The 15,620-nt window shown below is 44.7% G+C and overlaps 2 protein-coding genes across 2 annotated transcripts in view; both read right to left on the reverse strand.

Annotated features, from left to right (window-relative positions):
* Window positions 1-6,581, reverse strand: part of tanc2b (tetratricopeptide repeat, ankyrin repeat and coiled-coil containing 2b) — a 147,985-nt gene extending 141,404 nt beyond the window's left edge. Inside the window, 1 exon segment of the mRNA XM_086196488.1 lies at window positions 6,063-6,581. The gene's annotated coding sequence lies outside the window, so the exon portion shown is untranslated.
* Window positions 6,582-11,868: 5,287 nt separating this feature from the next.
* cntd1 (cyclin N-terminal domain containing 1) lies at window positions 11,869-15,604 on the reverse strand. The gene is made up of 7 exons (XM_086196483.1): window positions 15,238-15,604; window positions 14,674-14,749; window positions 14,424-14,595; window positions 14,181-14,343; window positions 13,078-13,222; window positions 12,313-12,409; window positions 11,869-12,203 (listed from the first exon to the last, which is right to left on the reverse strand). Exons 1-7 carry the CDS (start codon window positions 15,389-15,391, stop codon window positions 12,087-12,089), a joined length of 924 nt encoding a protein of 307 aa, XP_086052609.1. The 5' UTR covers window positions 15,392-15,604; the 3' UTR covers window positions 11,869-12,086.
* Between the last annotated feature and the right edge of the window lie 16 nt (window positions 15,605-15,620).

The raw sequence follows: 15,620 nt of genomic DNA on the forward strand, positions 1-15,620 counted from the left end.
TTAGTACAGTGCAGTGGATGTAGCGGGAGGGACGTGACAATTTATCACATAAACAACTAACTTAGTAAAAGTATCAGGGATCAGGCTGGTCGGGTACGATCCTGGATCAGTTGCCTACAGAATCACTTCCACTGCGGTGACTTTGCCTATGAAATAAAGGCAGCGATGCTTTATTATTGTTACAACTTATTGTACCAGAGCAGGCTTTTAGAGCTTTATTTTGAAAGGATTACTTTGCTAGCTTGTTGATGCTAGCATTGCTCATCTCTCATCTGTGCTCATTTATGTATTTTACACCACTTACTCATCCCTCGCCTGCTTTTACGAACGTGACCTTGCCTCTATTTTCTTTACTCTCTAATCTCTGTTGGTGGGTTTAATCTGCATTCCATGCCAGGTCACGTGACCCTGCTGTATACATACGGTGTCTATTTATTATTTATTGAATTGGCAGTAATATGAACACAAATCCCAGGCGAGCATAGTCACGTGCAGCAAGCTTCTATCACCATGCGACGCCATGCAGCGCCGTCGCACACCGTTTGTTTACCCTGTTATCAGCCAGGGTTTGTGATCAACTTCTCATCTACTCGCCATGAGAAACGGGTCAAGCTGCCTTTTTGGTTTCAGAAAGGTGCAGCAGAGAAAGGCTGAGGTCTCCACCTACTTGCTTCACCTCCCTTGTACATATATAACAGATGAAAACATGAAAGCACTGTGATCCTGCGCTGTGTTCTGGCTTGAGCCGCTGGATCTCCTCTGAAGAGAAACAGGCAACAACATGCACATGAAATATTAAAGCCCCCCTCCCACAGAAACAGCACAAATCAAAAACGGCGCCGCATTGTTGTCATGTATCTGTTGAAGCGCTCTTCTGCTAAACAAAGCAGCAGAGAGCTCCATATCGTGGTACTGGTGACAACCCTGGACAACTTCCGCTGTCTGAGGCTGGAGCCAAGCAACAACAGACGCCTGATTCCTAATGCAAATTCTCCTTCAAGTCAAAGACTCGGCAGCACGAGTAGAAACAAAGACCAAATGTATCAATCAGAACAACTCCGGGGATGTCACTGCGAGACACAAAAAGACAGCAACGGCTAACCAGCACATTATTCTGCTAACAGAGGCGCTGAAAGGCCAAGATGAAATAACCGGGCTTACCTTGCGAGTCGGTTCACTGACAAGAAAGAGTGAGGCGCTAAGAAGACGCCTTTTCCGCATCATTACTACATAATCAAAGGGCCACGCCGAAATCAGGGACCCGCCAGAGGAGATCCGTCCCTCATTAGAGGGAGTTCAGTGCGCCGTTAGTTCTTCCAAATGAGGCAATTTCAGTGTTTTACGGGCTGTCAGGAATATCTTTATCCACTGATTTGTCAACATGTGAAAGCAGCTGCTGGTATTTCTCCGGACAGCTGCGGTCCGCTTTGCTTTGCATTTAGGAGCCTCGCGCGCTGTTGGGGCTTAAATTGAGTTACTGGCCAAGAAAGGAATAAATTATTACCAAAACGTCAATTTTAATTCCCTTTACACAGCATTTTTGCCCCCCCTCTAAACTGATGATTGTGCTATTCACGCTAATGCCCCCACACACACAAACCCCAAGCTTTTATTTTTCCAATAGGCTTTTCCTGCGTTTCCTGATTAAAAACAGCATTTGCATCGCCGTGCGGTTCAATGAATCAAAACATCCGTCAGCGACGACACCTTTATTCCCTGTGCAGGAAACAATGTCGTATTTTCAGAGCTGATAACATTCAGACAGTAACACCCGGCAGACGTGAATACACACCAACCGCCATTTTACCTCGTTAAACAACGCAGCTCTCACACTCCTCTGTGGTCTCCTAATTAACCACTTTTCTGAAAACAAAGTGCAGTTTCGGATTTATTACTTCGAAGTTTCAGAGTAGAACTTCAGTGAAATAGTTAAAACTTTTACAATGTTATGCAATATAAGCCTCTGATGTTCAATTCATTCTATGTCATCTAATGACGTACTGTAATTTATGCACCCGCTTTGCCTCAGACTCCTGATTTAATTTACTGCATTACAAAGAATGTCTTTCACTGACCCCCAGAATAAGAATGTTCTTGAATAATTCAACCGAGAAGATTAAGTGAACAAGGGTTGAAATGAAAAAAAAAAAAAATTTCTAGACAAGAGAAAAGGATTTAACCTCTTATGTAAATATGTCTCCTGTGGAGAAACTGGTGTATGTGGCACTAGACTAAAGGAACGCGCCAACTTTTTTGGGGACACACATTTATTTATCAAACTCTCCACAGTCACACAAGAAGATAGTGCCCTTCTCACTTCTGTGGTGTATTAGTCAGCCGAGACCAAGGAGACTGCTAGTTAGCTTAGCACAATGAATGGCAGTGGGTGGGAAATGTTAGCATACCTCTATCAAACAGATCGGTCACAGGATTTGGTCTGTCTGGGCGTAATCATCCTCATCGGCTCTTACAATGTCGGCCATGATTGGTAGCGGCAGTCATTCCTCTGTAATCCTCCACAAATGTTTATTTTTATTTTTGTTGTTGTTGTTGTTGTTGGTAAAATCCCTGCACCCACTCAGGACAGTTCCAGCTTGGGAATTTAAATTGTTACCTCATGACAAATGCTGAGTACAAACGATGCAGGCAAAGCAAGTTTGGGAGAAAAGCGTCAGTATTTGATGACTTTTGACAGAGGTATGCTAGCCTGCCCTCCCACGAACATTGATTGCGCTAAGCTAACTAGCAGTCAGAAGCTCTTTTGGCATTTCCAAAAAAGTTGGCGTGTTACTTTAACGTTACTGCAATAATCTGGCTACTGACTTTGTTCTAAAGGAGTAAACATTTAAATGAAGGTGTTAATATGAGTTGTTTTCCATTCATATTCCCGTTGAGGTGCTACAGAGCAACTAATTACTGAACACGCATCCCTCGTATGTCCCTGCGTTCTACATCGGAACGCAACTCCTTGTGGAATGGGACCTGAAACGGTTTGCCGTGCCGCCCCCGAGTGTTGAATGTTTTGTTGAGTGCCACAAAAACAGAGTGTGACTGACACAGCAGAGAATATCCTACACATCTTAATTTGGTCATTGCTTCCTCTGGCTATGACCTCTTCAGGTTAAGGGAGTGTCTGTTTTTTCTTCTTCTACTAATCATGGCTTTTTTGTTGTTGTTGTTGTTCTCCCTACAATGTGGAACTTAAGGCTGTCTTCTGTCTTCCCCTCAAGCGTCTGAGAAATCCTCCGCTTCTTCGCTGAGGCACAATCTTTTTTGTGTTAACCTTTGGCCTGTCGGCGAGCGTGACAGGAGGGAACGGCGCTACTGGCTCGGACTACGGAAAACGAGGCCTTGTTGCTGCCCCTACGAGTAGCCAGAGATAAGCGTGGAGACAAAAAGAAAAAAAAAAGTTTAGGGCTGGATGACAAAAGGGAAAAGAAAGAAAGAAAGAAAGAAGAAAAAACATCATGATCTCATAATGGAAAACCTCCACACATACAGATAAAAGACAGAATACATGTCATTGATGTGATCAGAGGACGCTTTGAGGATGACGGGCTTTTATCCGAGCTGACAAACAAGGGCTTGAATTAAAAAGTGAGACAGCATCATCTCCAGGCTCATGCAAAAACCATGAGGACTGCAACCCAAATCTTAGCAGACCTATTTTTTTTCCTTTCCCCTTCTCATGTAGGCTTTATCGCAGCAGTTTTCTGGGTGCCGTAAAGGCATAGCTTAAGATTGCGTGCTCTAAAAATAACTTCTTTTTTTTCCTTCGGTGACAGCTTTGCTATTTTACAAATCTACCCCCGTGTTAAATCCGCAGCGTATCAACCGAGCGACATAAAAGATCCACGACAGCTGCCAGGATTCTCACGTCTTCCCTTTCTACCATATAAAGTACTGAATGGCGATCATAGGGAAATAAGTGTTTTCCCCCTCCAAACAACAGGCATTAGACAGATTAACCGCCTTTGTTCAAACATACTATTACCACATAAGTCCCTGTCGAGAAGGACCAGATGTCAGATAATAGGCTGTTGGGAGTGAGGTAGGTGTTGGCCTGAAGCCACCGAACAAGTAGGAACAGCTTCCTCCATGTGCACCTCCTGATTCATGGACAGCTTGTTGTCTGGGTGGGCAACCCCCTCACACCCTGAGATTACACACCGGGAATATGGGTCACACACACTCAGAGGATCAGCAGAAGTTCCCCGCGAATGTAAACTACCCTCACAACGAGAGGGCACTCGGAGAAGGTGAACCTCCGCCACAGCAAACTCAACCAAACCCCATTAAAATAAAAAAAAAAGAACAGCTTGTTTATTTTGGTTATGTTGGACAGATCCACCCCCCCTAAAAAAAAAAATGTGATGGATTCTTCCTTGTCTCATTCAACCTCCCGCCGCCAAGTTTGGTGGAATGAGGCCTTTTAGTTTTGGCGTAATCCTGCAGACAAACAGACCAAAAGCACCGAAGCCACGACCTCCTCGCTGGAGGTGCTGAGCGCCGTTCCACCACCGTCGGTCCTTCAATCAATACTGAAATTCGGTCAGGAGAGACAAAGCATCTCCCCTCTGTCGATGACACAGAGGCAACTCGGCCGGTGCCACACAAGTATCGATGCCCCCCCCCCCGCCAGCAAACAGTTCCAAAAACACTTCAGTCACATCTCCTGGCAGGAGAAGGAGTCCATCATCTGGATGGAAATCATAATTTCAAGATAAACGAACCCGTTAGTTATTTGGATATCGGGTCAATTTTCTTCTTTCGGATCACAAAGATTATGTTAAGTTAACAAGACCAATTTAAGTTTTTGGTTGTTGTTTCTTTTTAATTCGAGATAAGAAAAATGCAACTTTGTCTTATCTCGAGATAAAAAGATAACACATTTAATGTCGGAATAGCAATGTAAGCTCACCCATTATAACTGTATTTTCTCAAGGTGGTAAGAAACCTGCTCAACTTAACTTAACCTCCTAAATTGAACCTGCTAAGCTTAACTCAACTTAACCAGCTCAACTTAACCTGCTCAATTTAACCTGCTGAGCTTAATTCAACTTAACCTGCTCTGCTTAACCTGCTCAATTTAACTCAACTTAACCTGCTCAGCTAAACTCAACTTAACCTGCTAAGCTTAACTCAACTGCTCAGCTTAACCTGCTCAATTTAACCTGCTAAGCTTAACTCAATATAACATGCTCTGCTTAGCCTGTTCAATTCAACTTAACCTGCTCATCTTAACCTGCTAAGCTTAACTCAATTTAACATGCTCTGCTTAGCCTGTTCAATTCAACTCAACCTGCTCATCTTAACCTGCTCATCTTAACTTAACCTGCTCAATTTAACTCAACTTAACCTGCTCAGCTTAACCTGCTCAACTCTACCTGCTCAATTTAACCTGCTCAGTTTAACTCAAATTTACCTGCTAAGCTTAACTCAATTCAAACTGCTCAACTTAACCTGCTCAACGCCTCGAGCTAACAGGCACAATTACACCTATCAACATTTGAAGATAACGAAATAAATGAACTTATTTCAGAGGTAACTTTGTCTGCTGGCCGTCTGGGGCTGACAACAACATAAAAGCGGGGGGGGGGGGGGGCAATAACAGTCCGAGATTACGAGATGAATTCACCCGTTTTTTTTATCTCCAAATAACAAATAACAAGATTACGCAGCTGAGATGATTAAAAAATCTGCAGTTTCTGTCCTGCTTGGTGAGAAAATATTAAGAGGCAAAACACACACACACGTTTGAAAGCCATGGAAACATATTTGACATGTTGCAGGGGAGGTGTGTGTGCGTTCTGGTCAACAAAGGAGCCGCGAGGTCTACGTCGTTAAACACTGCTGGGGGTGTTTATTGGCTTAACCCGCCGGCGGAGGTTCGGCTGCTGCAGGGGCGCGAGCACTCCGAATACACACACACACACACACACACACACACACACACACACACACACGCACACGTTTAAAAGTCGAATATAGATTAACTTTCTATCGGATGTTGGAGCAGCTGAGGAGTTGCCGGAGGACAGAGGCTTTTTTTTTTTTTTTACCTTTCCTAGACTTGAAGCTTTGTTTTTTCTGGCCAGCTCAGGCATCACATCCGAGCCTGCCGCCGCCGCCGCCGCCGCCGCCGCTCCGGTTCCGTCTCTGCTGCAGCGCTCCGGTTCCGCCTTCAAGCCAAACCAGCACACCGGTCCTCACGTTTCCGATACAGCCTGGAAATGACTGCACCGATCAAAGCGGCAGCGTTCAGTCCCGAGTGAAGACGGTCACAGTCGCGACACCCATGGGTGTAAGCTCGGTCTGCAGCAGGTAGCAGCGGCCGGGCTGACGGCTACTTCTCCCGCGGTGGATGCAGCAGGAGTCGGGCCATTCACGACAGATGCGCGGGGGGTGCAGTCAGAGCCAGTCGGAGCCCAGTGCCACGCAGCGCCGCAACATGGTGCGCTGACCTGCCTGTCGCTGGGTCAAGTTTGTAAGAGCGATCCGACGTGACACATCCGGTGCTGCCTTTCAAAATAAAAGCGCGACGACGAACGCTACAGAGGGACCAAAAAAAAATTTGCTTAAATTCCCACGAAAACATGAAAAAAACAAATGCTTTTAAATAAGTTACGTAACATACACCGCAGTTCTTCCAGTAGTAATCTGATTTACGGGAAGAAAATAAGCACAGCAGCAGAGGGGAGTGCACAGCAGCCCTGGTGAATTATTCATAAGAGGAGAGGGCACTAATACCTAAATCATTCATAATTATTCAGAGAAACAAGGTCGATGTCAATCAAACCTCAATTCCTCTTCCCCTGCAAACCATGACATTCGACATATGAGACGATAGAAGCTGGGCCTGGGGTCCCAGGCCAGCCTCCTCCTCATCACTCCAAATAATTTCAGGCCTATCAGCCTCAGTTACATACTTTATTGAGTAATATAATTAAAATGCAGCCATTAATAAACACTGCGCTGGACTGTGGCAGGTTTAATAGTCCTCATCTGTATGGCATCAATTTAATAAATCAAGCTAATACACAGCACCATTTAAAGAGAATAATTTATATTTATTTTTAATGGAAGGATGTTTTTAATATGGCTGGTATTCACATACCATTCTAATACCACTATCATTCTTACAGTAAGGTGAATAACGACGTGCTCGTATGCGTGAGCTGCAACCTGGTGTTCGTCTTGAGGGATATTTTTGTTCCAGTTCTGTCTCAGTCCGGCGGGTGTCAGATGTTCTTATCGAATCCAGTCGTCCTCGTCCAGCTTCTCCTTCGTCAACTTTTAACAGACTAAAAGTCGGAGCATTTTTAATGTGACCTTGGAAACAACAACTATTTAGATCGAGCTTTCGTCGATGTAAACTGAAAACGAGTCCATCCACTAAAATTCTTAGCGGTCACATTTTTTTTAATCACTTGATTATTACTGATCTGGATCATTTTTAGTCTCCCTCTCACTGATATTACCGCTGCAGTAACCTGACGGGGTCATTACTGACTTCCTGTTTTCATCCATTCAGATAAGATTAAAACAAACTGGTGGATTTGACTAACATGAGACTAAAAATCAACAACCAAATGATTAAAATAGGACTTAAACTAATAAGGATTTCGGTCAAAAGCCCCAAAAAAAAACCAACAACAAAAAACAACAACAACCCTGAAGAGACACATCAAGGCTCACTACTAAGATTTCAACTCAAACTTCTGTGGGACTCAGACGCTCAGATTTTTGTGCCAACTAAAGAAAACTAAGGAAAACAGAAAGAGGGTGACTAGATACGATTAAAAAGTCACACTAAAACGACACATTAGGACGAATTTATCTTAAAAAAAAAAAAACAGCTGCCAAAATGAAGACTTCAACCAGTCGTCAGTTTTATCATCAAATCCGCCCCTGTACCTCATCTAACATGCGTGCTCACTCACCATTATGTAAAAGCGTGTCTTATTTGTCATTCGCCTGGTATTCAAGTTAGCTTGAAACAGGCAGTCTTCATTAGTGGAATTTGCAACATCTGCCAGAATTAAAACATGGCAACGTCGTCCATGCCAGCCCCTCGGTGATGTAACTGAGCATAACCTTTAGTTGGCAGAAAAACACTGGCCAAAGGACATATTTGTACTTTAAAAGGCTCCCCTCTGTAAATGGTAATGGGAAATACCTGAGGGACGCCCTGGAAACTGGCCTGGTGATACAGTGAGCGTATCCATGAGTGTGATGGACGAGCTGCTCACAGATAAGCGAGTGTTTAAACCCCTCCAACGCCTACCTCTGGATGTGCTCCCACTGGAACTGAATCAAATCTTGCCCTGAGCGTTCTCTGCCTCAGCCTTCCTCTGTACTTTCCTTTTGTCTGCATATCAAGAATGAAAACAGCGGAGGCGAGAGAGCGGGCCGGATCCTGCGATTGTAAGGGTCGGTGAGATTAATGGGGGCTAACGCAAGAATGTGGGGAGCTCAGCAAAGTCATGGGGAGCCGGAGAAGTGAGTCACAGTTAATCTACTTTGATTCAGCTCCGTAGATACGACGGCAGCAGACATCTTGTATGCCAGTCTCTCCAGTAGGTGGTTGCATATCAATTGGGTCACTATCTTTTCATAAAAGGTAAAAAAATATATATATATGTATATATATATATATATATATATATATATATATATATATATATATGTATATTTATATATGTATTATACCATGTATCTGGTAAAAATAAACAAACAAACAAACACAACCAAAACACAGAGTTTTCTTCTGGTGATCAAATTGCAGCTATAACCTCCTAACATACAGCAGCAACAGTAAGCATAGCAACAGTTGCTAGGGAGAGACAGGGCAGATCCCTAAAGAGCTGATTTGCTCATTTGGTAAGTCAGCCATATCAAAGGAAATCCCCTAAGGACTTTATTTCCAGGATGAGAGAACTAAAACAGTGTTGGCAGAGGGAACGTGTCACCTGAGGCTAAAGGGCTTTGACTGGATGTAGATTACAGATGCACTCTAGCAGGTGAAGTCAATTATTACAAAGTCTACAAGATCTCCATGGAAACACGTCATCTGGGCCGAAAACACGGCGGGGAATGTTAACGGAGCTCAACTTTCTGTATGTTTTATACTGTCAGAGAGAGTCATCGGTGCTGCACGGGAGCTACACGGTGTTATTGTATGAATATCATTCATTACTGATCACATATAATCGATCAGACAGGAAGACTAAGCCTCTTTTGCTACGTCTTGACGACGATCTCAACATCTGATCACCCAGCAGATGTGGGACTTGGCGCGAGCTCTGCTGGAGTCTCACAGAAGTACAGTGTAGAGTTTGAAGGCATTTGAATGAGTTATTTTTATTTTTGGCCGCCAAAAGTTGCTTTTTTTTCCCACTCACGTTGTGATTGATCGGCTCAGTCGGGATTCTGAACAGCTTTGATTTTTTTCTGTATGATATTTTCTCATAAAATGCCGCTTTTTAAAACAACTGCCGGCAACGCAACCAAATTAAGATTTTTTTTTAATGATTTGTCTTTTTGTTAAAGTGTAACAAAACTGACTTCAAAAGATGAGCTGCATTCACTTCAATCTTAAAACTGTTCATTAGTTTGTTCTTGTAATTTCCAATTACACCTTGGAGTATTTAGAAGAAGACGGATCCCCGTCTCTCTTCTGTGCTGTGTTAGAGAGCTGAGACCCATAGAGACCAACTGACCGCTACTTAGCTTAGCACAGTGAATGGTTGTGGTTGGGAAGTGTTAGCATGCTCTAGTCCAAAGACATCAAAGAGCCCAGATTCAGGATCTTGGTTTTCCCGGAATAACATTTTGGAGTGAAGTGTATTTGATGACTTTTGCCAGAGGTATGCTAACCTGCCCACCCACTACCATTCATTTTGCTAAGCTAACTAGCAGTCTGTGGGTCCCTGCTCCCTGAAACAGTGCAGAAGAGAGAAGAGTATTTATCCTCTTGTCTGGTTCTGGGGAGAATAAATGTATTTACCAAGAAGTTGAAGTGTTCCTTTAAATGTCTTAATATGTCATTGCTTCTTACGTCAGGAGGGTTATTATGGTCTGTTCGCTCAACTTGATCCCAAGCATCTCATCTGCAGTTGTGCTTGGGGTTCCTGGTCTTGAAGGAACAACCCCATACTGTATACTGCGCCTCTTTAGAATCTCTGTCACCAACATCAAAGGTGGAAATGAGAGACAGAGAACTGACAGCATGTATGAAATTAAAAACTGCTCCAGCTTTGGAATTTACACGGCGTTAGTTTTATGATAACAGCATTAAGTATCCCTCGTAAGGAAGGAAGGAGCTTTCCAAGAGTCTCACATTCCAAAACCACTTTACTTGCCACCTGCAGTCGTTGCCCTGCAGCTGTGGGGAAAGTGCTTCATGTGAGCCCGGGAGCCAACAGAACAAAGGCATGGTGTGTCCTGCCTTCAAGCCAGTGCAACCCCAAGCATGATTGCAGAGCTGGCAGGGACTTCAATGATTCTCCACGGAGAAAAGGCCCCCTGGCATCCACATCTAGAATTTGTGCTGCAGGTTAAAGCAGCGTGAAGCCAGCCAGTTTTCCACCGCCTGGTCCATCTATTTTATAACCCCGTGTCCCACTCGAACATATCGACTCTTATGTGATATCTGCTGTGTTATGATTGCATGCAAATACAGCGGATTTCATTTGGAACACAGCTTCTTCTGTATCTCCTCCACGGATGTAATAAAGTCCACCCTGCGTGGTGCAGGTGTGAGCACGAGGAAGGCAGGGTATTAACTGGATCCACCCATGGAGAAGCAAGCAAACAAACCCAAGATATCCTGAGGCTCAAGAACAAGATGACACACCTTTACAACAAACACTGCCCCTGGGCGTCTCTCCAGCGCTGGAACACTCCGGAGGAGGCTGTCACACATCTTCCCTGATATCCACTGAAGGGGGGGTTGATGATGCCTCCTGGAACAGCAAGGGAGGAGTAATAACTTCACTGCCCAGCGTCCACTAGCCTGAGTTCCCTCATTTCACGGTGACACATATCAAAATAAAAGTCTCACCTGTGAGTCTTGATGGATATAATCTACCAATAACAATGCAGCAAACAGACCAGCTTCGTACTACGCCTCTGCCTCCTGCTGCTGACGTCAATATATCAAAATCAAACTTGGTTCCTTTGACCAGGACTAACTTCCTCAAAACGGGGTCAGCGGAGAGGAAGCAGAGGCTGTTGAGGAACTAGCCTCACGGACAAATTGCAGCTGTTTTTTGAGTCCACATGTGAACCGCTAGATCATGTGATTGTAGCCGTTGCGACCCTGGGAGGAGCTGCTGCAGCCCAGGACGCTCAGTCAGCAGTCCCAAACACAGGTGGTCAGATGTAGCTGTTACAGGAAGGTGCTAACATTGGGGAAATAAGCTTGTTTGCCCCCCGCACCAGAACCAAATGAGGAGAGGATTCTCTCCTCGGTGCTGTGTGGGGGCACTGACACCCACAGAGAGCGCTATCTGCTACTTAGCTTAGCACAGTGAATGGTAGTGGATGGGAAGTGTTAGCATATCTGTCAAAAGTTAACAATACATTTTTCTGCTCTGTAACTAGGGTAGGAGTCGGAACTACTTTCCTGACTAGGGGCAGGGATTTGACAGAGGTATGCTAACACTTCCCACCCACTATCACTCATTGTGCTAAGCTAACTAGCGGTCAGAGGAGGAGAGGGGCTCATCTTCTTGTCTGACTCTGAGGAGAACAGACAATCACTTCCACAAAAGTTGGCCTGTTCCTTTGAGAATACTGTTTTTGCTTATGTGCAGGATTTTGATCTTGCTAAATGCCTGGCTTTAAAATAATACAGCCAATGGATTACTTTACTGGCAGCCCATACTTTATTTCCTGGATTGAACATTGACATGTCAGTCACATACAATTACACAATAGTGACTTGAACACTTAAGAATTCCCCATTACACGAGTCGACATTTGCCTTCAAGTCAGTTAGGTACTTGGAACATATTCAGCGCCGTCATCAACTAGCAAACGAAGAAAAGAACCAGTTTAAAGCAGCACTCAGCGGAGGGGTGTTACGGAGCCGACGTCCCGGGGGAACTGGTTCCGACCATGTGCATCAGAGTCACATGAGAGAAATCGCTGATGCTCCTCTTTGAGATTCCTGTGATGTTGCTCAGTCCTTTCACCACCTGCCATGAATAAGGAGAAACAGCAGCGGCGCGGGCTGCATCTGTGATACATTATGTACACGGGTACGTGAGAACGATCAGATACGACGCTTTCAAGCCTGGAGCTCACCTGCTCCCATCTGCTGACGTAGAGGATGAACGATGACACGGCCACGACGCCAACTCCGAGAAGCATGCAGTCTTCAGTCACTGTCGCGAACTTCTCTCTGGGTTTCAGAGACGATTAATGCAGGGAGGACAAATTTTTAGAGGCCAACCATGAAGTTAGCAGCTCCGTGGGTTCCCTCCACCAAAAGCGAACGGGATTATTACACTGGATTTTTCGTCACTGCTGAAAATAATCTCCGTGGGAGACAAAAGTTTACGCGGCGTGCTGCTCCGCTCTCAGAATTGTGGGGGCATGAATGCGGTGATTATGAGTAGAAACGCCATTCTTGAAATTACACACGTCACCACAAATGCAGGACCTCAACATCACGATGTCTTGTTTTTGCGTTTTCGGCGTGACAGGGTTTGATGTCGCCAACAACCTCTGTATTCCTGTTCAGCAACCGCCACTTTACTGATCCAAAATCAGTGAGAACAAAACCTAAACTGTACCTGCATTAACCTCAGACCTTCTATCAGGCTCTGAGACAAGCGAACCAGACGTTCAGCAACACTCCCAACTGCATCAAGAGTAAAACCTGTAGTCTGTCATAGTATAATAGCTCCTTGGGCAGGACGCCACAAACATGACAGCAACCAAAACAACACCAACGACTGTGGTCCTCTAAGCTGCCAATCAGGCAGCGTCTCCACTTCACCATGAACGATGGTTTGGGAGAAGCTGTCCAAGTCAGCAGGAAATGTGTCTGAAAGAGAGATGTAGTACCTCTGTTCCCTGCTCGGGCTCAGACACTTTGTTGTCGCCACTAACAAGGAGTCATAAATGGCGGTCCGCTGGAGGCAGACGAACTGGAGGACGTGGTGGCACAGCTGGCGCAGATGTTCGGTGGGGATGGACGCTTCATTGTGTCCTACGGAGACGGTGGCGTAGAGGCGATCATTACCACACAGATGGCGTGGACGTGGTGGCTCTCAAGAGACTCACACGTGACTTTAGACTTGAACTCATCCTCGAAAGATTGGAGACTTGACTCAGACTCGGTGCTTTGAGACTCGTGAAATATCTCGTATTGGCACATTAAGGTGATCCTTCACCCAAAAACTGTACTCTGCCATGAAAATACTAGCAGAGAAAAACGCAAAAAGGTTTTTTTTTTGGGTTAATAATGACGAGTCTCCCTTCCTGCTTGACTTCATTGTGAATCCAGAGCGCAGGAAGATCCAGCCACGAATATTTAGCTTATGGCTGCCAACGACTAACAACTGCAAAAAACTGTCCAGAAACTTCCCTCTAGGAACTCTCAGGTGCATCGTCTGGGATAGTCCACATCTTTTTATCCATCCTGACGAAAACTTTGATTTGAGTGAAAATCAAACAACCAGTGACTTCTGGCGTGGCGCTGGCCAGGAGGTTCAACCGAATGCACGTGCTGGTTGCGCTCGAGCGGCGAATGTGAAGCGTCACAGCTTGTTTTGTTTATTCCGGTGGAGAGAGTCGCTATTCGCCTCAAGCTAAACATACTTGGCCGGATCTTTCTGCATTCTGGAGTCACAAAGAAGTGACGCTGCAGGGAAAAACTGTCAATGAGATATTTCTGATGTCACACAAGGTCGCTGGATCGACCAAATCTAACCTCATCTAGCTGGAACTCCAAATAATCACCCTGTTTCACGTTAGCTCAGCTAGCTTAGCTTGGTATCAGCTTCGAGGGACGTTAACTTGACTAGACCTCTGTTAGACCCTTGACACCACAGGAAACTGGCATGATGACTGAGTCAGGAGGAAGAGGGGAAACGTGAACTTGCGAGGAACGACTTGTCCGACAGCGACCTCAGCCTTTGCGGCAGCGCGTCTGTGTTACGTCTTACCGAGCACCTCCAGAAGTACTTCCACGTACACCACAGGGTTGGGAGTGTTCAGGCTGAACTCCAGCTCCCTCAAGACCATCAGCTCTGACTCCATGACAGTCTGCTTGGTGACAGCGAAGCCGGCAGAATGCAGAAACTGCACAGCGGTGTTGTTGTCGATTAACTGTAAATAATAAATGAAGGGAGACGAGTTCCATCCCGCCAGAGATTGAAATCAATAATTGTCGACATCTCAGAACTTACATTGCTGTGTAAAGACATTTTGCTCGCAAGCTGCACGCAGGAGAAGACGATCAGGGGGAATCTCCCGCTGAGCTCGTCAAAAACAGCATCCTCATCACGTCTCAGCTGATCAGCAGCTGAACCTTCGGGCGTGGGTGTGGTGAAGAAATCTGTCAGGTGCTTGACCATGAACCTGCAGGGGTAAAATAATTAACATGAGGTTCAGATTAAATCATTATGACTAAAGTGAGGAAAGGAAATTTGAACATACCTTTGAAGTAAGGCAACAGCATGATAGCCAGCCAGCGGATCAAGTCCCAGCCCCTCAGTTATCAGCAGAACACATTCTTAGAACCATCAACAGAAAGGAGAGGAAGATCATTCTCAGCATGTTGCGACACAGGTGACAGTTTATAATTACATATCATGCAGTCTGTGAGATGTTGTCTTATCCTTTAAAATGGAGGCAATTCACTGAAACAGTTCCAAAAGTAGAGTTGAAAATAAGACTTAAAACTTCAAGAGATTTTTTCAGTCATACTAACAACCGTCACATGACCAAAATTAAAATAAATCTAAAATCAATTTCAATCAACAGACACCCCCCCAAACGCTATTAATGACACGTTTAACCTCGCCACAAAAAAAGAAAAAAAATCAGGTCACTTCGCATGTATCAAATCAAAACTCTTAAACTAAATAAATAAATGCAAATGTCCAAATTTAATCTGAATTGAATAGTGACAAAAATAAATGTTACTGAGTTTCACAAACAGCACCGTTAACGCCAAGATGACAACGTTCGTTAGCATGCTCAAATGACCATGTGACTTGCCGGTTAGCTTTTTATCCACGACGTGTCCGCGACATTTGGATGAATTGCTGATATTTTCTTTGTTTCTCTCGTTGAGGTTGACAAGAAAGTCCGTGAGCAGGTCAACAGAGAATTCACAGTACTTCATATTGGCACGTTTGCTAATGCACGTCATTTATGTTGATTAACGGTCGCCTCCCGCTGACTTTTACATCTAAGTGAGCCCCTGGTATGTGCTTATGAAAGTCATTAATTCAACATTAGTTGAGCCTGAACACGTCGAACCCCAAAACGTGACTAAAATTTTTCGAAAGGTGGCGCCGTTCCCCCAGTTTTCACATCGAAACCGTCTGAACGTTGCCTTGTAGGAACCAAAGCTGTCATTGGGGGCTGATTTCGATGTT

The sequence above is a fragment of the Aulostomus chinensis genome, chromosome 23 (assembly GCF_037954235.1).
Source record: "Aulostomus chinensis isolate RoL2024-O1b breed Wild chromosome 23, RoL_Achi_v1.0, whole genome shotgun sequence".
Taxonomy (NCBI): Eukaryota; Metazoa; Chordata; class Actinopteri; order Syngnathiformes; family Aulostomidae; genus Aulostomus; species Aulostomus chinensis.

Coding starts and splice junctions, on each gene's coding strand:
- cntd1 (XM_086196483.1), bottom strand. CDS start 15,391: ATGACGTGCATTAGCAAACGTGCCAATATGAAGTACTGTGAATTCTCT. Junction 14,344..14,423: donor AAATGTCTTTACACAGCAAT/GTAAGTTCTGAG, acceptor TATTATTTACAG/TTAATCGACAACAACACCGC. Junction 12,204..12,312: donor ACGTCAGCAGATGGGAGCAG/GTGAGCTCCAGG, acceptor TATTCATGGCAG/GTGGTGAAAGGACTGAGCAA.